Source organism: Nomascus leucogenys, chromosome 15 (genome assembly GCF_006542625.1).
Source record: "Nomascus leucogenys isolate Asia chromosome 15, Asia_NLE_v1, whole genome shotgun sequence".
Lineage (NCBI taxonomy): Eukaryota > Metazoa > Chordata > Mammalia > Primates > Hylobatidae > Nomascus > Nomascus leucogenys.
The window spans coordinates 40,816,476-40,843,416 of NC_044395.1; the positions used below are offsets into that span (position 1 = coordinate 40,816,476).

At 41.1% G+C, this 26,941-nt stretch overlaps 1 protein-coding gene across 1 annotated transcript in view; it reads right to left on the reverse strand.

Annotated features, from left to right (window-relative positions):
- HEPHL1 (hephaestin like 1) overlaps positions 1–26,941 on the reverse strand; it is a 97,763-nt gene that overhangs the window by 35,603 nt on the left and 35,219 nt on the right. Inside the window, exons 3-9 of the mRNA XM_030828934.1 lie at positions 20,303–20,515; positions 19,515–19,694; positions 16,286–16,540; positions 13,499–13,667; positions 10,876–11,015; positions 10,601–10,732; positions 8,669–8,880 (exon numbers count right to left, since the gene is read on the reverse strand). Coding sequence (XP_030684794.1) covers positions 8,669–8,880; positions 10,601–10,732; positions 10,876–11,015; positions 13,499–13,667; positions 16,286–16,540; positions 19,515–19,694; positions 20,303–20,515 — 1,301 coding nt within the window. The remainder of the gene's footprint in view (positions 1–8,668; positions 8,881–10,600; positions 10,733–10,875; positions 11,016–13,498; positions 13,668–16,285; positions 16,541–19,514; positions 19,695–20,302; positions 20,516–26,941) is intronic.

Below are 26,941 nucleotides of genomic sequence, written 5' to 3' on the forward strand. Positions count from 1 at the left end.
GCCCAGTAATGGAACTGCTGGGTCAAATGGTATTTCTGGTTCTAGGTCTTTGAGGAATCACAATACTGTCTTCCACAATGGTTAAACTAATTTACATTCCCACCAACAGTGTAAAAGAGTTCCTATTTCTCCACAGCCTTGCCAGCATCTGCCATTTCTCGACTTTTTAATAATTGCCATTCTGAATAGCGTGAGATGGTATCTCATTGTGGTTTTCATTTGCATTTCTCTAATGATCAGTTATTTTGAGCTTCTTTTCATAGGTTTGTTGGTTGCATAGGTGTCTTCTTTTGAGAAGTGTCTGTTCACGTCTTTTGCCCACTTTTTAATGGTTTTTTTTTCTTGTAAATTTGTTTAAAAGTTCCTTGTAGATTCTGGATATTAGACCTTCGTCAGATGGATAGATTGCAAAGATGTCTTCCCACTCTACAGGTCGTCTGTTCGCTCTGATGATAGTTTATTTTGCTGTGCAGAAGCTCTTTAGTTTAATTAGAACCCATTTGTCATGCTTTGCTTTTGTTGCAATTGCTTTTTTTTTTTAATTAATTTTTTTTTGCACACAAAAACAATAAACATTTTCTAAAAATACATACAAACAAAAAGATGCGTATCAAACATATTAGGAAGGTTACACATGGGAAGTCGGGGAATAGAAATGGGGGGTGGGAGTTAAAATAAGGTAGAGAGGGACTTTATGTGGATCAGTGATAATAACTCAATCCTCTATTTGACAAAGAAGAGGGAGAAGGAAGAGGAAGAAAAAGAAAGTGGGATAAAGGATCAGAAAGGGAGGAAAATAGAAAAAATTAGAGTATGACTCCAGGGTAGACCTGTTTTGTTGTCACTGAGTTGGTTGGTTGGTTTGTCTGTTGTATTTTTCATGTTTCGCCAAGTTGGCCAGACTGGTCTTGAACTCCTAGCCCGAAGTGATCAACCCGCCTCGCCCCCCAGAGTGCCGGGACCACAGGCGTGAGCCACCACGTCCAGCCCCCACATTGCTTCTGGCCTCCATGGTAGACCTCCCAGACGGAGCGGCCGGGCAGAGGCGCTCCTCACTTCTTCCCAGACACGGGGCGGCCGGGCAGAGGCGCTCCTCACTTCCCAGACGGGGCGGCCAGGCAGAGACGCTCCTCACTTCCCAGACGGGGCGGCCGGGCAGAGGCGCTCCTCACTTCCCAGACAGGGCGGCCGGGCCGAGGCGCTACTCACTTCCCAGACGGGGCGGCCGAGCCAAGGCGCTCCTCACTTCCCAGACGGGGCGGCCGGGCAGAGGCGCTCCTCACTTCTTCCCGGACGGGGCGGCCGGGCAGAGGCGCTCCTCACTTCTTCCCGGACGGGGCGGCCGGGCAGAGGCGCTCCTCACTTCCCAGATGGGACGGCCAGGCAGAGGCGCTCCTCACTTCTTCCCGGACGGGGCGGCCGGGCAGAGGCGCTCCTCACTTCTTCCCAGACGGGGCGGCCGGGCAGAGGCGCTCCTCACTTCCCGACGGGGCGGCCGGGCAGAGGCGCTCCTCACTTCCCAGACGGGCGGCCGGGCAGAGGCGCTCCTCACTTCTTCCCGGACGGGGCGGCCGGGCAGAGGCGCTCCTCACTTCTTCCCGGACGGGGCGGCCGGGCAGAGGCACTCCTCACTTCTTCCCGGACGGGGCGGCCGGGCAGAGGCGCTCCTCACTTCCCAGACGATAGGTGGCCGGGCAGAGGCGCTCCTCATTTCACAGATGGGGCGGCCGGGCAGAGGCGCTCCTCACTTCCCAGACGGGGTGGCCGAGCAGAGGCGCTCCTCACTTCCCAGACGGTGGGTGGCCGGGCAGAGGCGTTCCTCACTTCCCTGACGGGGTGGCGGGCAGAGGCGTTCCTCACTTCCCAGACGGTGGGTGGCCGGGCAGAGGCGTCCTCACTTCCCAGACGGTGGGTGGCCGGGCAGAGGCGCTCCTCACTTCCCAGATGGGGCGGCCGGGCAGAGGCGCTCCTCACTTCCCAGACGATGGGTGGCCGGGCAGAGGCGCTCCTCACTTCCCAGAATATGGGTGGCCGGGCAGAGGCGCTCCTCACTTCCCAGACAATGGGTGGCCGGGCAGAGGCTCTCCTCACTTCCCAGACGGGGCGGCCGGGCGAGGCGCTCCTCACTTCTTCCCGGACGGGGCGGCCGGGCAGAGGCGCTCCTCACTTCTTCCCAGACGGGGCGGCCGGGCAGAGGCGCTCCTCACTTCTTCCCAGACGGGGCGGCCGGGCAGAGGCGCTCCTCACTTCTTCCCAGACGGGGCGGCCGGGCAGAGGCGCTCCTCACTTCTTCCCGGACGGGGCGGCCGGGCAGAGGCGCTCCTCACTTCTTCCCAGACGGGGCGGCCGGGCAGAGGCGCTCCTCACTTCCCAGACGGGGCGGCCGGGCAGAGGCGCTCCTCACTTCCCAGACGGGGCGGCCGGGCAGAGGCGCTCCTCACTTCCCAGACGGGGTGGCCGGGCAGAGGCGCTCCTCACTTCCCAGACGGTGGGTGGCCGGGCAGAGGCGCTCCTCACTTCCCAGACGGTGGGTGGCCGGGCAGAGGCGCTCCTCACTTCCCAGACGGTGGGTGGCCGGGCAGAGGCGCTCCTCACTTCCCAGACGGTGGGTGGCCGGGCAGAGGCGCTCCTCACTTCCCAGACGGTGGGTGGCCGGGCAGAGGCGCTCCTCACTTCCCAGACGGGGTGGCCGGGCAGAGGCGCTCCTCACTTCCCAGACGGGGCGGCCGGGCAGAGGCGCTCCTCACTTCCCAGACGATGGGTGGCCGGGCAGAGGCGCTCCTCACTTCCCAGACGGGGCGGCCGGGCAGAGGCGCTCCTCACTTCCCAGAGATGGGTGGCCGGGCAGAGGCGCTCCTCACTTCCCAGGCGGGGCGGCCGGGCAGAGGCGCTCCTCACTTCCCAGACGATGGGTGGCCGGGCAGAGGTGCTCCTCACTTCCCAGACGGGGCGGCCGGGCAGAGGTACCCCTCACCTCTTCCCAGACGGGGCGGCCAGGCAGAAGCGCTCCTCACTTCTTCCCAGACGGGGCGGCCGGGCAGAGGTGCTCCTCACTTCTTCCCGGACGGGGCACCCGGGCAGAGGCACTCCTCACTTCCCAGATGGGGCAGCCGGGCAGAGGCGCTCCTCACTTCTTCCCGGACGGGGCGCCCGGGCAGAGGCGCTCCTCACTTCCCAGATGGGGCAGCCGGGCAGAGGCGCTCCTCACTTCTTCCCAGACAGGGCGGCCGGGCAGAGGCGCTCCTCACTTCTTCCCAGACGGGGTGGCCGGGCAGAGGCGCTCCTCACTTCTTCCCAGACGGGGTGGCCGGGCAGAGGCGCTCCTCACTTCCCAGACGGGGCGGCCGGGCAGAGGCGCTCCTCACTTCCCAGACGATGGGTGCCTGGGCAGAGGCGCTCCTCACTTCCCAGACGGGGCGGCCGGGCAGAGGGGCCCCTCACTTCTTCCCGGATGGGGCGGCCGGGCAGAGGGGCTCCTCCCTTCTTCCCGGACAGGGCAGCCGGGCAGAGGTGCTCCTCACTTCTTCCTGGACGGGGCGGCCGGGCAGAGGCGCTCCTCACTTCCCAGACGGGGGCGAGGCGCTCCTCACTTCCCAGACGGTGGGGGCCGGGCAGAGGCGCTCCTCACTTCCCAGACGCCCCTCCCACTTCCCAGACGTGCAATTGCTTTTGACATTTTCATCATGAAATCTCTGCCTGTGCCTATGGCCTGAATGGTATTGCCCAGATTTTCTTCTAGAGTTTTTATAGTTTTGGGTTTTACATATATGTCTTTAATCCATCTTGAGTTAATTTTTGTATAAGGTGTAAGGAAGGGGGTCCAGTTTCAATTTTCTGCATATGGCTAGCCAGTTCTCCCAGCATCACTTATTAAATAGGGAATCCTTTCCCCATTGTTTGTTTTTGTCAGGTTTGTCAAAGATCAGATGGTTGTAGATGTGCTGCCTTATTTCTGAGTTCTCTATTTTGTTCAATTGCTCTATGTGTCTGACTTTGTATCAGTACAATGCTGTTTTGGTTACTGTAGACTTGTATAGTTTGAAGTCAGGTAGTATGATGCTTCTAGCTTTGTTCCTTTTGCTTAGGATTGCCTTGGCTATATGGGCTCCTTTTTGGTTTCATATGAATTTTAAAGTTGTTGTTTCTAATTCTGTGAAGAATGGAGGTGACCATCCTTTCTATCCCTCAATGCTTTCCTGTCTCTAACATGCTCCCCACCCAAGCCACCTTCATCCTGCTGCATGCTCTGGAGGGACCCTCAGCAACGTTATCTGACCATATCTTTCTCCTTATGTTGGACAATACAGTCTCATCTCATGGTATTCTGTTTGCTGCCTACCTGCTCAGCCTCATCTCTTGACTCTTTCCTCCTGGCACTTTGAAGCAAGGCCAAGCTCCTTGTCACCCTCTGCACTTGCTGTGTTCTGCATCCCTCTGTCCTTCGTGCATGTATTCCCTCAGCTTTGATAGTCCGCCACTCTTTTCTCTTGCAAACTGCTAAGCAACCTCATGGTTCTGCTTAGCTGCCCACTTCTGTGATGCTTTCCTAACTCCTCATCAATGATGTGAGTACTCCTTGCTCCTACTATCCCTTATATATAGTTATTTCCTTAATTACATGATGCTTTAGAAGGCAGTGGTATAAGAGCATGAGCTACAGAAGAAAACAATGAAGACTTGAACGTTTTCAGAATAAAATATTAAACATTGGAAGAACATAAAGGATCAAAATATATTTTAAAAGATTGTGGGCTATGTGAACAGAAAAACCTAGGTTCTAATGCTATTCTTCTGTTCACCCACTGTGAAGCCTGTGATTTATCCTCTCTAAGCCCTAATTCCCTCATTTGCAACATGAGGGTAATAGTAGTCCCCACATCATTTTTTTTGTGAAGATTAAATGAGATGACTTAGCTAAAGCACTCAACACAACAACTGACAAATATTAAGTACTCAGTGCTGTTATTATTAGGTGTGACTGCAATCATCCATAGTACGAGAATGAACAATTGAAAGGAGTTGCATTGAAGAACCTTATTGCTTGACAGGTATTTGGAGGGTAACTGGGTTTAAAGAGGGTGGGAAATTAGCCCAAGAAAACATTAGAAGGAAGATGACAGAACCCTGAGTGATGGTGAATTTATGAATAACTTAACTGGGCCACAGTGTGCCCAGATTTTTGCTCACACATTATCTTGGGTGTTTCTGGAAGGATGTTTTTGGATGAGATTAGCAACTGAATCAGTAGACTGAATAAAACTGATTGTACTTCCCAACATGAGTGTACCCCATCCAATTGGTTGAAGGCCTGAATAGAAAGAACCAAAAGGCTCACCTTCCTCTAAATAAGAGGGAATTTCTCCCACCCGACTGTCCTTGAACTAGGACGTTGGCTTCTTTTTGCCTTTATGCTTAAACTAAAATGTTGGCTCTTCCTGGTTCTCAAGCCTGTCAGCTTTCTAACTGGAGCCACCCCGTTGGCTCTCCTAGGTCTTCTGCCTGTTGACTCAGCCTGCAGGTGCTGAGACTTACCAGTCTCCATAATCATATGAGCCAATTCCTCATAATAAATATCTTTCTGTGTGTCTCTTTCTCCATATATATATATGGAACATCTGAGTAGTGGCTGGTGTCTGCAGCACACAGCTATTTTGTGAAAAGTATATGTTAGTACATAGTAGGCTCCCACAGCAGCAGGGAAGAAAGGTGAGAGGTCTAAACCATAACCCATCACACAACTCTGAGTATTGAAATGTGGATAAGGAAAATGAGTTTTGTAAATGAGGTTGCACTGGAATTTTCAGTGTTTGTTTGCAGGCCACACAATGTTTAAGATTTGTGTAATATGGCATTTTCTGCTAACTAAACTTCTTAACCTTGGGGATAAGAGTACTTACCCTGTATTGCATTTATCCAACCAGAAATATTTGCTGAATGTCAACAATGTGCCATGCATTGTTCTAGGAAAGGAAGATAAGATAGGCAAGGTCCTTGCTCCATTGCACTTATCTTCTTGTAGGAGGAAACATACTATACACATAAGCAAATAAATAAACAAGGAAACTGTCTTATGGTGGTAAGTGATAGTAAAATCAAGTGATATAAAAGAGATTGACTTTAGTCTGGTGATCAGAGAAGGCTTCCCTGAGGAGTGACAAGAAGAACTAGCCATGCAAAGGTCAGGGGATGGCATTCCAGGCATAAGGAGCCTAGTACAGAGGCCCAAAGCCAAAGACAAGCTTGGCCTGTGAGAGGAACAGAATGCGGATGGAGCATAAGTGGGCATGAGGGAGCGTGGTGCCCACTTGTGGGAACAAGAGGCTGGGGCATGTCTAAATAGTGTTGATTTTTGTTTTAAGTGTGATAGGAAACCACTGGAAGTGTTGAACAGGAAAGTGACTTGATCTCATTTGCACTTTAGAAAAATCATGCCTGGTGCCCTGTGATAAAATTAATCATGGAGAGGGTGACTACAATCACCTTAATTGTACATTTGAAAATAACTAAAAGAATATAAATGGATTGTTTGTAACACAAAGGATAAATGCTTGAGGGGATGAATACCCCATTCTCCATGATGTGGTTATTATGCATTGCCTGCCTGTACCAAAACATCTCGTGTACTCCATAAATATATACACGTTCTATGTACCCACAACAATTAAAAATAAAAAAAATTTAAAGAAATTAATCATGGGGGAAACAGGAGACAGCTCAATGCAATGCCTGATCCTAGATCAGACCCAGGAGCAGGAAAAACATGTTTTTCTTTTGCTATAAAGAACATCAATGAGACAATCAGCAAAATTTTAAAATGTATGTAGATTTGATAATGTCAAGGTTAATTTTCTGACTCAGATAATTTTACTTTGTTTATGTCAGAGAGGGTCCTTGTTTTTAGGAAACACACACTGAAAGACATTATGTCTACAACCTACTCTCAAACAGTTCAGAAAAAAAACTCACAAAAACAAAGAGAGATAATAATAAAGCAAATGAGATCAAATGTTGATGAATCTGGGTGAAGGGTATATGAGGATTCTTTGAAAATTTTTTCTACTTTTTCATAAGTCAGATTATTTCCAGAAAAGTGTGAGATCTATAGAGAGGTGGATTCAAAGAAAGAAACAGAATGGGAGTAGGGAGTTTGACTGAATGGTTATTGTGGGGGACCAGGGGTGTTAGTAAATGACATTCTGTACCTGACCATTCACCACTGGGAGAATTTATGACAATTTACTGGAAAGAGATGCAAACACTTATTTCCATTTTCATCTCTCCACCTGCCTAGAAGAGGACTGACCATTTTGCTTATAGAGGGCCTGGCACATAGTAGGTATTTCATAAGTAACTCTTGAATTGAACATACCTTTCCATCTGGCCAAATGGTTTTCTCTCTCAGCCAAGTTATGGGTATAGGATGTTTCAGAGTACTTATTTTCATGAATTTTGTGTAAGTGGACCGACCATGAATAATATTTGGCTTAGGCAACAATTCCCACAGACTATGAGGTGCTTCTAGCAAACCTCAAAGTTACCATTAAATGGACACAGCGGGGGCAAAATTAGAACTACCTTTCAAACATTTTCTGGCACTTAATCTCCTTGGCTTAGGTATTTAGCTGCGAGGAAGCAAGAGGATGTATTGGAAAAAGGACAAAGTTGGATGTTCAAGGTCCTGTGTTTTACTGCCAACTTTCACTACTTACTAGGTGTATTTCCTGGAATTCCACTCAATGTCTCTGAGCCTTAGTTTCTTCAGCTTTAAAATATGGATAATCATTCTGCTTTGCCTTGTGTGCTTGTTGAGGCACAGCATAAACATTCAGTCTTATAACACATGCAATAGACATTTCCAGGATTGTTCCTTCATGTAGAGAAAGGAAAATCCAAATAGGATCAAGATATTTTGTGTTTTCTAAATCTGGAAATTCCTTTGAGTCCAGAAGTGGAGCCACACAATGCCAAAAATTATAAAATATACCATTTAAATAAATGTCCTTGCTATTTCTGATTGGTAAAATAGATGGTTAAATGACTATTTTTCTCTTTTAATTAATATGTTTAATATCATGTAGACGTAGCTTGAAAGGCTATGCTTCGCTACACTAATCAGTTGAACAATTCAAATCTCTAAGTTGGGACTTGCAAGAAGTTATCTAAATGCTTTCTTGTTCCTTCAGCCATAGTGATTAACTTTCAGTTTACAGTTGTGGGTCACAGTGGTTCTCAACCTTGGCTGCACATTGGAATCATCTGGAGATTCTTATTTAATTAGTCTGTAGTATCTGAATAATGGATGTTTAAATGGTCCCCAAGTAATTTTGATTTGAGAAACCTTGTCCAAGAAGAATAATTCCAATTAGCATTCCATGTGGATCTCTAAAGATTCTGTAATAAAAGCAGCACACAGAAAAAGAGGCCTGCCAAATCCTAACCACTACAAGCAGAGATTCTAGGTTCCTGAGTGGGCACTTGTAACTATAAATTTAGATCTTACATTTTCACCAGAAAATAAAATAAAATCTCCATTATGTAGAAGTCTACTTCAAGAGGAAGAAAGACAAATCGCTTTTTGTAACTGGCTATTCCTGTCTCATCTCTGGCTCTGTTGCGGATCTCTCCCACATACAACCCTGAGAAGAACTGGTGACACTCAATGGCCTACCTGTGTCCCATCAGCATTCAGGACGCCCTTTTTACAGACTAGCAAAGGCCCTACCAGGCCAGAGCTGGTGTCCTTAATTGGATCAACTGCTGAGAAGTAAAGATAGGTCAGACAGGGAGGATCATCAGCAGTTGGGCTTACGCTCTCAGGCACTGTCCACTTGTATGTGAAGGTTTCACCTGGTTTAACATGCGCCCCTGGCTTCACAAATCCTGAGGATATAAACAAAACAATTATTCAAAGCAACAGGCAAGAACATTGCATTGGTCAGACTGGGTCTTCCAGCCCTGGGTGCGTCCCTCTGATGATGAAGAATTTTGTTCCAGGAGAGTGGTTTTCTTTTATGTATCCTACCAGAGGAGGCCACTGCCACAATCTGCTGGCTTATGAGATAGAAGTTTAAATCAAAGGATTATCTTCCTCATAAATCCCATATAATTTCTTACTCAAATGCCAGCCTTAGCAAATATCAAAAGACTGATAGTGGCCCATTCAACAATTAAGTGAAAATTCGTAAAATATCATTGGAATGCTTTCTATGTAGAATATATTATACTTGGTCTTGAAGAAGATACCCAAAAGAATTAAGCAAGAAATCTATCTTTAAAGAGTTTGAAATATAGGAGACCGAACTCGGAAATCATCCAAATAACTACAAGATAGAGGAGTTTAGTGAATGCCCAAGGTTACAAAGCTGATAAATAGCAAATCTGGGATTCAAACTCAGTTTTTGTCTGATTCCAAAGACTGTGCACTTAACCCTTACACCATACTGCTAAAAAACACATTGAATCTTTCCTACTAGACAAGGCCAGAGGCTCACTCTGCATTTTATCCAATGCTCTGCAAAAAGGTACCCAATATGTTTGCTGAGTTAACAAACATTTTGTCTGTTCTAGTGTTCTTTCTGCACACACAAACACACAGTCATTCTGAGCATTTTTTTGGGTCTTGCTCTGTCACCCAGGCTGGAGTACAGTAGCATGATTATAACTGCAGTCTTGAATTCCCAGGCTCAAGAGATCCTCTTGCCTCAGCCTTCCAAATTGCTGGGCTTACAGTCATGACCCACTGCACCCAGCCATTTTGAGTATTTTGACCAAAGAGGAGAGGACAGTTATAGGAATTGTTACCACAGCAAGAGAGGGTGAGGATGGGTCCAGGGAGAGGGAATTCTCTTTCATTCCTTTCTCCTCTGTCCCCTCACCATCACCACAAAACCTATTCTCAACTGGGCCTGGCATCACATTCGAGTATAAAGAGTATCCCAGGAAGCCAGGGTGTCTGCTACAGTAATAGGGATGAGTACCAAGGAACTAGAAGTTTCCCAAGAGCACTATTATGAATAGATTAGAGTTCCCACAGCCACTGGGCAACAGCTACCTTTCTTACATTTAGAGAACCTGTGCCATGTACTCTGTGATGGGGAGAGGCCATATCAGATGATGAGCACATATTACTGTTTTTTATAAATATATTTGTTGATTTGATACAGAGCAAAGACCATGTGTAAGATTTTGATGTCAACAAACCATTAGAAATCAAATTTTCCCTTCAGCCTTCACCTGCAGAATCCTATGCAACCTGCAACTGAAAAGCTCTCTATCTTAGAGAAAAAGAAGTGATTGTGAAAGTAGCTTACTTTTGAGATTTATCATATTACTGAGAAAAAAAGAAAGAAACGAACATTTCCTAAGAACCTACCATGGGCCAGACCTTGTCCGAAATTCTCTCCCTCCCTTTCCAAAGCCCTGCGAGGTAAGTATTGTTATCTGCATTTGACAGGAGAGAATCAGGTTCAGAAAGTTTAAGTGATTGCCCAAGCTCTCAGGACAGGTAATGGAAGGGACCAGGATTTGAACCAGGACTGTTTATTTCTAAGTGCTTTGCTCACCCCTCCTGTTTCCTCCCTAAGCCCAGAGTGAGACTTACCATCTAGGTTTGGGGCTGCATCAGATGCCTTGTCATAGATCACGCCATGGGGCAAAATGCTATAGACCTTGTCAGCTTTGTTGGCAAAGGTCACTAGCAGGGTATCACCCACCTCTGCCTTGATGACCGGGCCTGAAAAAATATCCAGAAGAAGAGAGAGAAGAGAATGAAAAGAGAGAGAAAGAAGTAGAGCAGAAGAGTCATTCTGTGCAGATGTACATGCCCAGCTAAAACATCTCCCTGGGTTCAATGCATGGGGGATGGTTTTACTGTACCAAGAATTCCAAGGTGGGCTTCTTCAGCAGAGAATCTCTTTCTTTTAGTAAAAGTTGCATCAACAAATTCAGTATACCGAACCTTCCAGTATTTTCCTCCTATTCTGTTGTCCCCTTGTGTGAAGTAGAGATCAGAGTCACTGAAAAGACATAGGAACCTGATTGAGGACACTTCTCAACATATCCACCAAATACTTTAATTACGGTACTTCATTCTATCACTTTTAGTCCACTCACCCACCCATCTCCCCAGAAAAGACAGCACAGGCCTCGACAGAGTTCCCAGGAATAGTTAACCAGCCCTAAAAGTCTTCAGAGCCTGGATGATACTCAAGCTCATTTCTCTCAGCCATTGTACTTTCTTCCCGAGAGGTCCAGCACTGAACCAGGCACAAGTAAACTCCTTATTTACCAATATTAGAGTTCCAGAATGGTGTTCTACAAAGTAACAAAGAGCTAACTGGTTTCTCTGCAGAATAAGCATCCCTCTCACTCTTGCTGATATTAATATGAATATTCTCTGCATCTAGTAAGCTCTTTGATATCTGGCATTATTAAGGAATGGAGTGTCTAGTTAATCAAATAGTGTAATTATTGGAGAGCTACCATATAAACCATATGCATGAAATGCAAAATTTCCAAGTCGCGAATATGATAATATAAATTCTGACTAATACTGTCTGTATACTATCTTATTTCCATCAATGGTACCATCACTCTTGCAGCCACGTAGATTTTCTTTTTCTGCTTCATTCCCTTAACTCATTCATCCTTACTTTGTAAAATTTTTTGGCACTCTTCCTTTTCTACTCTCCTTGTGCATCTTTTCTTTTCCTTTCTTCCCACTACCATGACCCCAGTTCATGCCCTAATCACACTGGGTGGAGCCCATTGTATGAATCTCTGAACTGCATCCTCTGTCTGATACTGGCTCATTCACTTTTCTTCTCAGCATAGACACACAACTATTAGATTGGTGCAAAAGTAAGCCATAATGGTCATAATGGCCAAGACCATGATTACAAATTACTTTCAATGGCCAAGACTGTGCTTATTTTTTCACTTAATACAACATTAATCTCCAAAATGGTAATTGTTATTGTTATTTACCTACTCCAAAATCTTCAATTGCTTCCAATTGCCAATCAAATAACGTTCAAAAAGATTAAAGGACCTCTGCAATTGATATCCCGTTTACCCCAATTCTCTATTTCTCTATGCAAATGTCCATTCTTCTATGCAAATTGTTACTGCAGTCTCATCTGTTCATTCCTCCCATGCCATAGGTGCTTTGCATCAACCCCTCCATCTAAAATTCCTCTCTTCCCTATTCAGTTAAATAAATTCTATCACTCCTTAAGATTTTGCTTAAGTCTCACTTCCTCTATAATGTGTTCCCTGGCTAGCTTAGCGCTCTCTGAACATCCAGATAACTCACTACCAGGACAACTCACCTCACTCTTATTTGTAACTTGCAGTTACTTCTCTACTCTTGTGAACCCAGCTTCTTCCTCTGCTTTTTATTGTTTTAGATATCCTTGCATCCCTCATGTCATCTTGCACGTTTTGCTTTCATATGTCACATTAAATATTGATTGAATACAGTTTAATCTTTCCTATTTCAGGAGGCACTTCAGAATTCTAGAAGGCCCCTAAGACAATTTTGAATGCTAATTCTCATTATTCTGTTTATGGAGAAATACTAGTCAATAGAGAATGTTGATATCAGAGTCTTTCATATATAGTTCACACAAATTCTTTAGGCAGAGTTCAAGTGCATCAGTTTGGTGGAATAATGAGTGAATGTATGAATGAATAAATGAATGAATGAATAAAATGTACAATTAAAGAAACAAATGATGTTTTATTGATCACAGAGAATTTTTAAAACATTCCCTTAAATATAAAAAAGTATTCTTGATATCACGCTGTACATTTTTTAATACTTCACAGACATCTTTGCATATGGTTATATACTAACAAGTCACAGGAGTCCAGATCCACCTAATAAATTGCTGGATTCAATTTTTTAAGTAGTATATTCTATGGGAGCACAGAGAGAACATAATTCATTTAAATCAGGAGTCAAAGGTTTCACTTCAGAGGTGACATTAGAGTAAGGCTTTGAAAGAAAAATGGCATTTTACTGAATAGAAAGGAGAAGAATATTTGTAGGACATAAAGGGGATATAACTTAAATCAGGATATCCTTGAACCAAAAAGGGTAACCCTCTTAGGCCAGGTCATCTCCATCTCCTGTCATTCCCTCTTCAAGACTGTCTGCTCCATATGTGTAAAGGCCTTACTCTATTCTTTGTCAGCTTAGTATTTCTAATGGTACTTTGCACTATAGTTTGCACATAGTACCTACTCAGGAAATGTTTGATCAATGAATGAATGATCTAGTGTTTTGATTTAGCTGGCAAGTCACAAAACAAGAAATATTCTACCAGTTCTCAGCAGTGTTTTTGCAGTATTAAGAACACCTTAAGCAGCAACATTATGCCATCTATGCAGTACAAGCTCATCAGAGCAGTGGTTGGAATACAAATTAGATCACAAAGAATGCCTAACACATGCTTCTCTGACGAGAGGCTTAGAAACACCAACAAAGGGTGCTTACCTGCCAGAGGCATTTAGAGGAAGACCACTGAATTTGTTATAGCCTTGAGGAGCATAATCCCAAAGAATTTTTTCAGCTGCTATAAAGTAGCGCCTCTGTTGACCCTTCATCTTGGGGTAGAAAATATCACTTTTGCAGTTATCAACATTGTATTGCCCCAGCATACCAGCTGCAGAACAGAGGAAAACCACAAGCTGAGGCATAAATGATCACAGAAGGAATCATACAGGAAAAGACTGATAGATTTGACTTTTGAACATTTAGACTTCTGTACAGAAAATTGGACCATAAAGTTTTTTTAAAAAGGATAAGTGGCAACAGGAGGGATATTTGTGACACATATGACAAAAGATTAATACATAAGTCACTTTTACAGATAAAGATGAAAACAAGTAAATCTCCAATAGAAAATGAGCAAGTAACAGAAATAGTTTATTCACAAAATAAATAATATTGGCCAATAAACAAATGAAAAAAAGGTTCAACCTTAACAGTACTCAAATAGTACTCAAACCTTAACAGTATTCAAATGATACTATTGTTCATTGATCAGATTAGTAAAGATTAGAAAGACTAATAATTCTCAGTGTCGGTAGATGAATGGGGAAAGAGCCACACTCATACACTTCGGGTAGAAGAATAACGATTTCCAAAAGAGAATGTGGCAATGTATGTCCATAGCTTTTTAAAAAAAATCAAACTCTTTGACCCAGAAATTCTAAATCTAGGAGTTTTTCTAAGAAAATGTTCAGACAAAAGTGCAAACATCTATAAATAATAGTCATCAGTACTGTTTATAATAGCAAAAAAATTGGTGGGAAACATAAGCATTAAGCAATAGAGTATTGATTAAGCAAGTTGTAATCTCCTTATAATGGACACTGGAAGTATTAACCATGATGAAGTAAGCTCTGTATTCACTGACATGAAAATGTGTTTCCGATATATTTGTAAACGAGAAAAGTTAGCTACAGTACAGCATTAATAGACTGATTTCATTTTATAAAATACATATATATTTACATATTAAGAAATAGAAAATAAGGAAGATATTCACCAGAATGTGAATATAAAATATTTCTATTATGGAACTACTGATTTTAAAACCAATTTATAGGGGCCAGATCCAGTGGCTCATGCCTATAATCCCAGCACTTTGAAAGGCTAAGGTGGGAGGATTGCTTGGGCCCAGGAGTTTGAGACCAGCCTGGGCAACATGGCAAGACCCTGTCTCTATTTGTTAAAAAACCTCCAATTATATGTATTTTCTAATTTTTTACAATAACTTTTTTCTGAAGGCATGGACAATTTAGAAATATTGTATTTCAGGGAATGTATAAATGCCAGCTTATGTCCACAACTATTGGGCTAATTTAGCAATCTTACTAGTCTCAAATCGCTGCTAATATCTTGATTTTAAATCTACAGTTTCTTCCCAGATTTAACAGCACTAAGACTCTTTGAGAATAGAAACCTCTTGTTAATCTTTGTTTTCCCAGAAGAGCATCTAGTACATATTAACTGATTAATTTTTCAGTTGAATGTAATTGGGATACTGCAGTTGACTAATGGTATGATTCACTGTGGAAGGTGGACAGAAAAAAGAATGTGTTGCCAAGGCAGCCCCGAGCAGCTGGATCTTTGCACCTATTAGTGACTATGGGAAGTTAGTGCCCAAATATCAGACATTATTTCTTCTGTGTCTATTCCATTAACATATTTTTTTCTGTCTTGGTTTCATCATCATAGGGCAGACCTTTAGGTGTTAGACCTCTAATACTGTCGAATGCTTCTTAACTAGCATCCAGTGGTCAGAATTCCTCCATCAAGTCCTTCTTGCATGCACACATTTATCTTCTTAAATAACTGCACTGATTATGTCACTAGTGTACCTAAAGAGGTAAGGATCACACAGCCCCACCTCCTTAGCTTTGCTAAGGGGTCTGATGAGCCTCCCCAGGCTCTTCTATCATCACTTCTCTGTAAGGAACATTATGGTCCAGCTAAGAAAGGACATAGTGTGTGATGTCCGAAGAAACCAGGACCAAGTCATTCATCAGGCATTTAAGCCAACAAATGTTTATCATCCACCTATCATAGGCCATGAAGGAAGCTATAGGTCAATGGGTTTTGTCTCAATTTGAGGAAGAACATTCCAATAGAGCAGTCCAGAGATCAGATGAGCTGCTATAACTACTCACAAGAGATGTTCAAAACGAAATTAAATAATTCGAGGGGGGATTAGTCCTTATTATCCAGAAAGTCCTTTCCAGTGCTAAAACTTTATTACTCTACTTACAGTTGCTCAAAGAGAACATGTGTTTTTCCCAGTTCATACTGCTTCCTCAAAAGTCTTTCTTTCCTTCTTCATCTATTCAGTTCCTACTCATATTTCAAGGCTCATATTAGGAGCCAGCTCCTCAGGAAGCCTCTCTGATTGCTCCAGAGTAGTGACTGCAACACCCAAAGAGCATTTATCTCATTCTGCCTTAAATTGTATTCATTTTGTGAATGTCTAACTATGTCTAATGACTAGATTATAGGTTCCTTGAAGGTCTCATCAATTTTTAATCACTTCCCCACTTTTTTCAGACAGAAGTGGTCAATAAATATCTGTTGATAGAATATCAAAGAGATGAGCATTGTATTTTCCTGTATATTTGTTACCTAATTAAATATAGTACATACAAGACTCTATCTAACAGTAGGCACTGGATGAGCACTGGTGACTGTGTGGTTTTATTGTACCATTCTAAACATATCAACTCTGGTCTTTATCCTTTTTACCTTGTAGGTGGTCGCTGACCTGGCAGGTTATCATCCACTTCCCAGGATTCTCGGCTATCATTTCTGTTGTAAGGAAGGTGGCTGGGAACAGGTTGACAACATCAGTCCGATGCCCTCTGCTGATGAAGGTGTTACCATAGAAGTAGATGGAATGGATGTCTATCTCATTCCCCATTCCAAATAGGTGCCAGGACACAGATTCACCAACACACATATCAGGCTCAGGGAAGTTTCCGAAGAGGTATCCATTGAGGGCTGGAAACAGAAACAAACTAGTGGAAGAGACTCCCCTGCAGAGGCGACCGGGACCAGAAATGTTGGTAATACGGGCTTGAGTGTGGCTGGAAAACCAGGGCAGACCATTGGTTGTAAGGTTTTGGTGCAGAAAAACCTGGCTCTTAGAAATATATATTGTCCAAAAGAGAAATGAAATGTTTTTGTCAGTCTTTTTCCAGAGAAAACACTCAATAAAAGTGAAGATCAGCATACACTGAAAACAGCCTCGGAGCTGCTGTGGGAACGCAATAATGAGGAGAAAACAGAGTGCTGCTCATATTTACAGAAGGCTCAGTCACCTTCTGTCCTAATCCTTCACTGGCATATCTGCTGTCTCCACCAGATTCTGTGCTCCTTGGAACTAGAAACCCTGTCTTGTTCATCTTAACAGTTGTCAGGAGCTAGCAGAAAAACTGGCACATAGTATCTACTTAATGAAGTGACAAAAGCATGTAGTAAGATGGAAAGAAAAGGAACTGATTAAAAGGGATTTATGAGAACTGTTTGTTTGTTTACTTTAAAAAGCCAAGAGAAAAACAGTTTTTACTACATGTTGCTGGGGCAGAATCTTATTAAGTTTATGGCATAAGTCCAGGACCAAATACTTTAAAACCATCTAAATGGCAGCTGGGACTTGACCAAGTTCAGAAAAGAACTTGATTCAGGGCTTTAAAAAGTCACAACATCCCTTCTTAAGTTCAAACTGAGTTAAAAGCAATTGTTGCTGAAATGCCTAATGACTTAGGCAGCACAATTAATTCTAAATTATTTTAGTAAATTTAAATAAATTAATCAATAAATCTTGCACATATTAATTATCTTCCATAGGCTAGATTTTTTTAATTAAATTTTTTTTCTTTACTTGATTAGGTCTCCTTTTCCAGTCTCTCTCTTTCTTTTTTTTTTCTTTTGAGATGGAGTCTCGCTCTGTCACACCCAGGCTGAAGTGCAGTGGCACAATCTCAGCTCACTGCAACCTCTGCCTCCTGGGTTCAAAAGATTCTCATGCCTCAGCCTCCCCAGTAGCTGAGATTACAGGTGCCCACCACCATGACCAGCTAATTTTTGTATTTTTAGTAGAGAGAGGTTTTGCCATGTTGGCCAGGCTGGTCTCGAACTCCTGGCCTCAAGTGATCCTCCCACCTTGGCCTCCCAAAGTGCTGGGATTACAGGTGTGTGCCACAATACCCCACCCTTTTCCAGTCTTGAAGGATTGTTTGCAAACACACATCTACTTCAGCATACAGGCTAGGGTTTTTTGTTTTTGTTTTTTGAGACAGGGTCTTGCTCTGTCACCCAGGCTGGGGTGCAGTGGCACTTAGTTCACTGCAGCCTCAAACTCCCGGGCTAATGCAATCCTCTGACCCCAGCATCACAAGTAGCTGGGACCACAGGCATGTGCCACTATGCCCAGCTGATTTTTTTTGTTGTTTGTTTGAATTTTTTGTAGAGAACGGATCTCCCTATGTTGTCCAGGCTGGTTTTGAACTTCTGGCCTCAAGCAATCCTCCCACACCTGCTTCTCAAAGTGCTGGAATTATAGGCATGAGCCATTGTGCCTGAACAGGCTTCTTTTTATGATACATGTAATCTATGTTTGCTTATGTAATTCATTTCATTTTGTTGGACATTTTCACTTCAAAAGAATAAATACAGAGTAAGAGGAATTATTTGGGCAGGTAAGTCTTAAATAATCACAATTAGTAGTTTTCTGCAATATTTGAGATCATCACTCCTATTTTGTAAAGGATATGCATTACAACTGGTCACAGCAATGATTTGAATTTACGTCTTCATTGACTCCATCCTTCATTGTTTTCTCTGCCTCCCTGCCTTCCCCTTTCTTTCTCTCCCTTACTTCCTTTCCTCCTAAAATATTTTCCAAGAATCACTACACACAAGGTTGCCAAAATACCACTAGAAGGAAAAGAAAAGGCATGCAATACAATGGAAATAGTCAACATACTGACAATCATGCCTTGATGTGCCTAGGAATCAAACATGGCCAAATTTACATTTATTTGCTATGGGACTTCTCTCAGGAAACTCTCTGGCATTAATTATCACTTTGACCTTAGGCAAGTCATTGATAGTCTCTTGACCTCAGTTTCTCTTCTGTAAAATGGAGACATTAGATGATCTTCAGCTTCTTCTATTTCTCTTATTATTTTATGACTATATTGAGGATACCTTGGTTAGAACAATTCTGAGAGACAGACAAGCAATAGAAGAAGATATGTCAATGAATAAGGTGGGATATGTAGGTTGACTATTTCCTTTATGTTCACTAGAACTCTCTAAGAAAATCCTAAAATGCTACATTAAGCTACTGCTTTGCAAAACAGGCATGAGTAAGTGCCCTATCTCAACTAATGAAGTAACTATAGAAGTTCACTGTTTTGAACAAATACAGAGGCTGATGTATAGTGCATGCTCAGTAAATTTTGTTGATGTAAAGAATGCCTGGGAAATATAATGAATTCACAAGTGTTTATTTAAACCCCATGCATAACTCAGTTCTTAAAATTTAGCAGCGGCTCAGAAAATGGTTACTGGATGAAGCAAAATGTTGCAAAACACAGGATTATTATAGGATGATGATTTCATTCTCCTTTCTCCTTCCAGTCAGTCTAAGCCCACCCATGCTCTGGGCTCACCTCAGGCACCAATTCTTTTCCAATTACAATATAACATTGATCCCTCCATTTTCCCAAAGCTCTGTGGCTTTGTCCACACTGTATGCCCAATTTAGCATATATCCACTGCTTTGGCCCCCACAGATTGTTTCAGTTTCAAACATGTGTCATGTATTGTATCACTTTCTAACCATGGTTATCACTGAGTTATAAATCATGCCAAACTCAGATCAACATTTCTGCGTATTTTTTATCCCTTGTAGTACCTTATAGTATAAAAGGCCTGGTATATGTTTGGGAACATGGGAGGTACTCACCATGCATTTTGTTACTCCTCTGGAAAACAGCATCTTTCTTGTCAACTGAATCAGGGTCGGTGCAGAAATGTTGGATATTTTCATTGAGGTACCAGCTTTGATTCTCATCCACAAGAGTAAACATTATAACAAACTCTCGATCCACATCATTCCGTGTCCCTGAATATCTATTCAGGATACCTATCAGGCACATTCAAAAGAGTAGAGAGAAAGAAATATATCAAGATGAGCTTTGCTTCCTTCCAATAGTGTCAGGTAAGTGTGAAGTTTGGTGAAGACCTATACCTACAAGGATAACCCACAATATAAAATCAGCAAAAGGCTTTAATGGAAATGACAGAGCCATAGAAGAGAAAAGTCATAAAACAGAAATCTTCATAATCACATACTTGGAAGGCTGGCTGTCTGTAAAGGGAGTTCATTTTATTGACAAAGTACAGACATGCTAAGTCAATTAATAAGGGATAAAATAGCAAATGATTATTTGGGTGAAATAATGAAGCAAAAGGCATTCCTGGTCATTTGGCTAAATTTCTCACTTTTCTAAACATTGTGTTATGAAATATCATTTTCTTAAAATAAAGTCTCAGAATGCTGTGATGATTCTTAGACAAAAATCTGAATTATTGCCCTCTGCTATGGTGTCAGATTGATCTTCCATGCTAGAATTTCTAAAGAAATTTGGAAGAAGAGGCACATTCTGTGTGGAGCAAAGGAGGTAGGCAAAATAAGACCTGAATCTTATTCACATTTCAACTCCCTAGTTACCTGGAAACAAAGCTCCTTACCTTCCTTGCAGACCAGCAGGGGGCCAATTAGCCCAGAGCAGATGTCCTTAGGGGCGTCGATGTGCGAATGGTACACCCAGGTCAGGCAGTTGGCATCAGCTGGAGCAGGTGCATATTCTTCTCTCACCGGCCAGACGTAGGTGTAGTTTTTCCCAGGAGGAACCATGTCATCATTTTTGTTCCTTCCAGATGTTCCATCTGGGTATAGGGCTCCTTCCAAAAAATAATAAAAAAAGATAAAGCATAGTTAAAACAGAGAGATCACATGCTATAGTAGAGAGGGCCAGAGCTTTGGAATCAAACAACTGAATTAAAATTTGCTATGGGACTTGAGGCAAGTTACTTAAATTCTCAATGTCTCTGTTCTCTATCAGTAAAACTGAAATGTTGATATCTATCCTACAGGGATATAAGAACTAAATGAGGCAATGTATACAGAGTGTTTTGAACAGAACTAGGAACTTAATAAATGTTCATAATAAGGACTCTTTCTGATGAGCCTACCATATCAACCAGGAAGATTTCAATTCCCCTCAGTTGACATCAACTCAAGAAGGGAAGGAGAAGCATAAGAAGAAATAATGAATAAACACTTCTTGGGGACTTATTACAGATTCACCACCTGTGTAGGTCTCATGAAAGATAGGAAGGAAGTGTAAGACATTCTTCCTGCCTCCAGGGATCGTATAGTTCTGTTGGGCAGACTAGAATATGTATTAAACACATGGAACAACTGGAGAATAAAGCAAAGTGAATGTGTTGAATGTCATTTTTGGGTCAAAATATATGGCATACCCCAGAGGATGCCTGTGCTATACAAGGTAGAGAGTCTACCACAGAGTGAGCAGAGGCAGAACCGCCCTTACTCTGTTTCGTAAACCAAGATGGCACATGATTTTTCAATTAAGGAAAGCCGACTGCTAAAAATAGGATAAAAACCACCTGGCTAAAAGGACAGAGACCAGTCTGTGCACATTATAGTTATCAGAAGCTTCATAACAGAGGTGAGATTTAAGGGGCCTTAAAGGATGGGAGGAGCTAGACTGGTACTGAAAAAAAAAAAACTGGAGGGTAAGGGACAGAGAAGGAGATGGAAGTGGACACATTCCACATCCATTTGCCATTCATTCGTTTACACACTCATTCAAGAATGTGAATTGAATATTGAACACATGCTACCAATGTGCTAGGCATTAGGAATACAAATTCAAATAACACAGCAAGAGCCAGTGTGGCCAAGACAAACCAAAGCAAAGATAAAACTAAAAAATCTAATGTTACCATTTAACAAATTCTACCATGAAAGCGTGGTTTGATGTTTGGAGAAAGATGTCATGAGAAAGCAACAACAGTTAAGCCCTTATTATGTGCCAAGTATAGTGGATACTTTGTATACATTATCACAGTTACTTTTCAAAGCAATCTCATATGAAAAGTATTAATATTCATTGTTTATTAAGTTAAGGTAACACTCCTAGCATGTTCTTGAGTCAAATTTGAATCTATTTATACCTGACTTCCCATCAAAGTTACTGGCAATATAATATACAAACTATTTTTTACTTATTTATTCACTTAATTTTCTTTTACATACTTTTAATTACTTTTATTCTAAAAAGAATATGAGCCACTTTACAAATTAAACCCATATGCTACATAATTAGTTACAGCCCATTCATATTAACTGTAGCTCTGAATTTCCTGATTATATTTAGGTTATATTGTTAGATATAGAGTTAATATATATTAGGTCAATATAATTAGCTTATACTGTTTCATTGTCCAGTAAAGGGAAACTTACTAGTTCATTAAGAGAAAGGAACTTTTTGCTAGTACTAGATTCTGAGAGAATATTTTCAAGAAAATTATTATATATAAATTATTCAGTAATGTAATGAATTATGTCTTCAATGTTTTCAAGAATGCTTTCCAAAAGATGCAAAAACATTCTTTTTAAAACAATTTCTTACATTTTATCTCAATATGAAGTGAGAATAAAATACTGAATAGTATTTTGACAGAACCATTTGTACTCAAAGTTAAATTAATGTAGTTTGCTGCTTTCTCACTTGATACTTATCTAATGTGATAGAGGAACAGGACATAGGAAAAAATCCAGAGAGCTTCCCCTCATCCATTAAATCCAAATGACATTTAAAAAAAACTATCTTATCTCAGCAGCATTTGATACTACTGTCAGCTCCCTCCCTCCTTGACTCATATGACATCACATCATACTCTTTGACCACTCTTTTTCAGTTCACTTTTCCAGTTCATTCTCTTGTATCTGCCATTTTTTGTCAGAAATCCTCAAAGTATAATGCTGGCTTCTTCCTTCCATGCCTTGTGCTTTCTCCTCAACTGATAGCGCTCATCCCCACAGTGCCACCAATCAGCCACACACCAGTGACCCCCATGTTTATCTCCAGCCAGGACCTCACCTCTGCACTTTACACTGATATTCAACTGTCTGCTTGACATCCCTACTTGTAAATCTCAAGAAGATTGCAAATGCAAGCTTTTCCAGGGATCATTAGCTCTCCTCTCCCAAGCTTGGTCCTCAGACACTGCCACTACTCCCGGTAAAAGGCACTACCAATATTCAGCCACTAGCCAGAAACAAAGGAAGCATTTTTCTTCCTTTTCCTCTCTTTCCATTTCCAAAATACCACAGGGTCCTATCTCCACTTCTTCTCAAATTCATCCATTTATTTATGTTGATCTCCAACATCACATCCCTAGTCGGAACTACTATCATCTCTCACCAGGACTTTGTAGTAACCTCCTAGTTGGCTTCCTAATCCATTTTCCAAGCTACCACAAGAGTGATCTTTTCAAATCTTAAATATAATTCTATTGTTCCCTGTTTAAAATCATTTCATGGCTTCCCATCAGTGTTAGGATGAAGGTCAAATGTGTTTAATGTAGATTAGAAGGTCCAGCATGGTCTGGCTCGGGCAATCCTGAACTCCCTGGACTGGGTCAGTTATCTAAAATGCATTCACACTGAGAGAAGGGCAGGAGAGCCACTGGTTAAGCTCACAGCCGCTGAAATTAGACTGCCTGGAAAGGAATCCTACCTCCATCACTTGTTAGGTATGCAGCTTGGGCAATTTCCTTCTCTTCTATGACTCTTAGCTTCTTATCTGTTAGGTGGTGATAATCATAAATGCCTACCTCTTAAGAGTTGTTGAGACTTGTAGGATACAATATCTATAAAGCACTTATCACAATGCCTGGTATATAGTAGCCTTTCAGTAAACTATCTTATTTATTTATAGCATTTACCTAAGTTTTTAATTATATGTGTGTATATGTATGTGTATATACACACACTATATATATATGTATTTACACACATATATAGTATATATATGTGTATACATATACACACACTATATATATCATGTGTGCATGTGCGTGTATGTATGATTGCTTGATTAATGTCTCTTTCTCATGTTAGACTGTAAGCTGCATTAAAGCAAATACCAGGCTTCTTTTTGCTCATGATTGTATCTTCAAGATCTACCCCAGTGCATATATATATATATATATAATAAAACATGACTGAGTGGCATTACCTTACACTGCCTTTGTCCAAAGCCCTATGAATAAAATGCGTGGCCTGGACGATTCTTTTCTATATGGAGAGATTTATATACGGAGGTTCAGGAGTTGAATGAGAGTGGGTAAGCAGTGGACTTGTCTTGAAGTTTCGATTGAGATCACTTATTTTGAATTGATTATATGATACAAATCAATACAAATAACAATTGTTCTTGAAATTCTTATGTTCACAATTTACTTAATGGGCCTTGTTTTTATTATTATTAGGAGTTATTGAAGACTATTACTGAAATGAGGAGAGAGAATCCCCAAACAGAGCCTTTGTGCCACCACTCAAGTTGAATATCACTGAGAATCAAAAATAAGGTATAAATATAAAGGAAGACATGATTTGGAGATAGGTAGCTTATTAAGTTGTTCTGAAAGTCATTTTTAAAAGAATTTATTAAGGATTTTGATAAATGGTATCATTAACAATATGAAAGTATAAAACACTATTTATTTGCTTACATATGTTCTAGGCTGTGTGAGCTTTTAAAACTTACACAATTTTTTTACCCATCAGATTTGAGAATTTTGAGGATTGATGGGGTCATGGGAGAATTAAGCTCATTCATAAACAAATGGCAGAGAGTAAAATTTGCAATTTTTCAGAAGACAGCTTGCCAATTCCTATTCAAAGAAAGTATATACAACCAGCAATTTTATTTGTAATAATGTATTGTAGAAACATACTTGAAACTATTTTTCAAGTTACATGAACTGGAAGCAACCTAAATAATTATCAATACTGAACTGATATGTTCATATGGTGGGATATTGCACAATTGTTAAATGCAAGTCTCACTATATCTACTAATATGAGAAAATCTCCAAGACAAAGTAAAAAGTGAAAAACAGAAAGCATTATAGCATAATCCCTTTTATACAAATGAGCAAGGATATACACATACATACATGCTAATATATGTATAGAAAAAAGTCTGTGAAAAATTTATAGAAATTGTTTAAGATTATTGCCTTTGGAGTGAAAGACAAGTGAGCAGGGCTTTAACTTTTCTTCTTATACCTCTTTACTCTTAAGAACATCTAACCATGTTCATATGGTACTTTCTCTTTAATTTTCTATTTTGAACTAATTTAGTGAGTATGTAAAGAATCAGATTGTGTGCAATTTTCCCCTTCTTTACACTTTTTCATATTAAAGCAAAAACCAGGCCAGGTGAGGCAGTGGCTCACACTTGTAATATGAGCACTTTGAGATGCCAAGGTGTGAGGATTGCTTGAGGCCAGGAGTTTGAGACTAGTCTAGACAACATAGCGAGACCCCATCTCTATAGAAATAAAACAAATAAAATAAAAAATAAAATTTAAAAACCAATAAAATTTATTTTTAAATAGTCGTAATACTTAAGCATCTTTCAGATATAGGTCAAGAAAGCACTAGTTCATTCTATCATTAAATGAAGGAATGTATATAAGAGCACTGGTTCAGGCATTAGCATATAATAGCTGCTCAATTAATGTTAGCCCCACCCACTCAACCCACTTCTAAGTTCCATTCTCTGCCCCTCCCCTGGATGATATCTTGGAAGCAGCAACTGTATATTTACTCTTCTTTGCAACCCAGCATTGTGTCTGGCTCACAGCAAACACTAAGTTGAATTAAGCAGAGACTTCAAGACTTTTAAGCTTACAGCTATAGCAAAGACAAAACATTATTAAAGGAGAGCAAAGAAGTCAGCAAATTCTCTTCCCAAAAAAGCAACTATAAAGTTAGACAAAATTGATTTAAAAAATAACAAACCATTTTGGTATCTAGAAATTGAATAAAAACATGTAGCAATGTTTATGCTTGAAACTGCTGAACATCAGCTAAGAGGAGTAGGATTCCACAGCACTGGTTTTCTAACCTCTCACAGATCCACTAGCAGAGAATATAAGATTTATTGGCTCAAGATGCTTAGGCACAACTTCTTCAAATTATTTGCTGACCACTGAGCTAAGCAGATGTAGGAATGACCTCTCAGAAGCCAGACTTAAAAATAAAAATAAATAATAAAAAAAGCAGAAATCTCAGTGGCCACACACCATAGGAAAGATAATCCACAGATTTAGCCCGCAGGTTACTAAACAAAGAAGCAAGCAAAAAAATAACCTAGAGTTGATGAAGGAATGAGAATCCAGAGTTGCTACATTCTTAAAAATATCCAGTTTTCAAGAACAACAAAAATATGAGAAACACAAAGAAACAGGCAAGTGTGATTAATAGTCAGAGAAAAAAGGCAGCCAGTGGAAACTATCTCTCTATATGTCCTTACAGGTTGAATTTAGCAGAGAAAGACTTCAAAGCAGCTATAATAAATACGTTCAAACAACTAAAAGGAATCATGTGTAAAGGGTTGAAGAAAAGTGGGAAAAACAACTCAACAAATAGAGAATCTTAATAAGCAAATAGAAATATGAAAAAGAATCAAATTGGAATTTTGGCATTGAAAAGTACAGTAAATTAAATAAAATACTAGAGGAGCTCAACAATAGATTCAGGAAGGCAAAAGAAAGTGTCAGTGAACTTGAAGATAGATCAATAGAAATTATCCTATCTGAAAAATAGAAGTGGGGGAAATAGAAGAAAATGGATAGAACCTCAGAGACCAATGGGACAATGTATTTACTAACATGTGTATAACAGTTGTCTACAGAAAGAGGTGAGAACAACAACAAAAAAAGCATGGGATAAATATTTGAAGAAATAATGGCCAAAAATTTCCCAAATTTGATGAAAAACATTAACCTACACATCAAAGAAGCCTAATGAGCCAAAATTTGATAAATACAAAGAGGTCCACAAATAGATATATCATTGCTAAACTGTGGAAAGAGGAAAGAAAGACAAAAAGATAATATTGAAACCAGATAGAGAAAAATAACTCATCACATACAAGGGAGCATCAACATGATTAATGGTTGACTTCTCATCTGAACAGTCGAAACCAGTAGACAATGAGATGATATACCTAAAGTGCCAGAGAGGAAATATTAGCCAAGAATGCTATATCCGGCAAAACTATC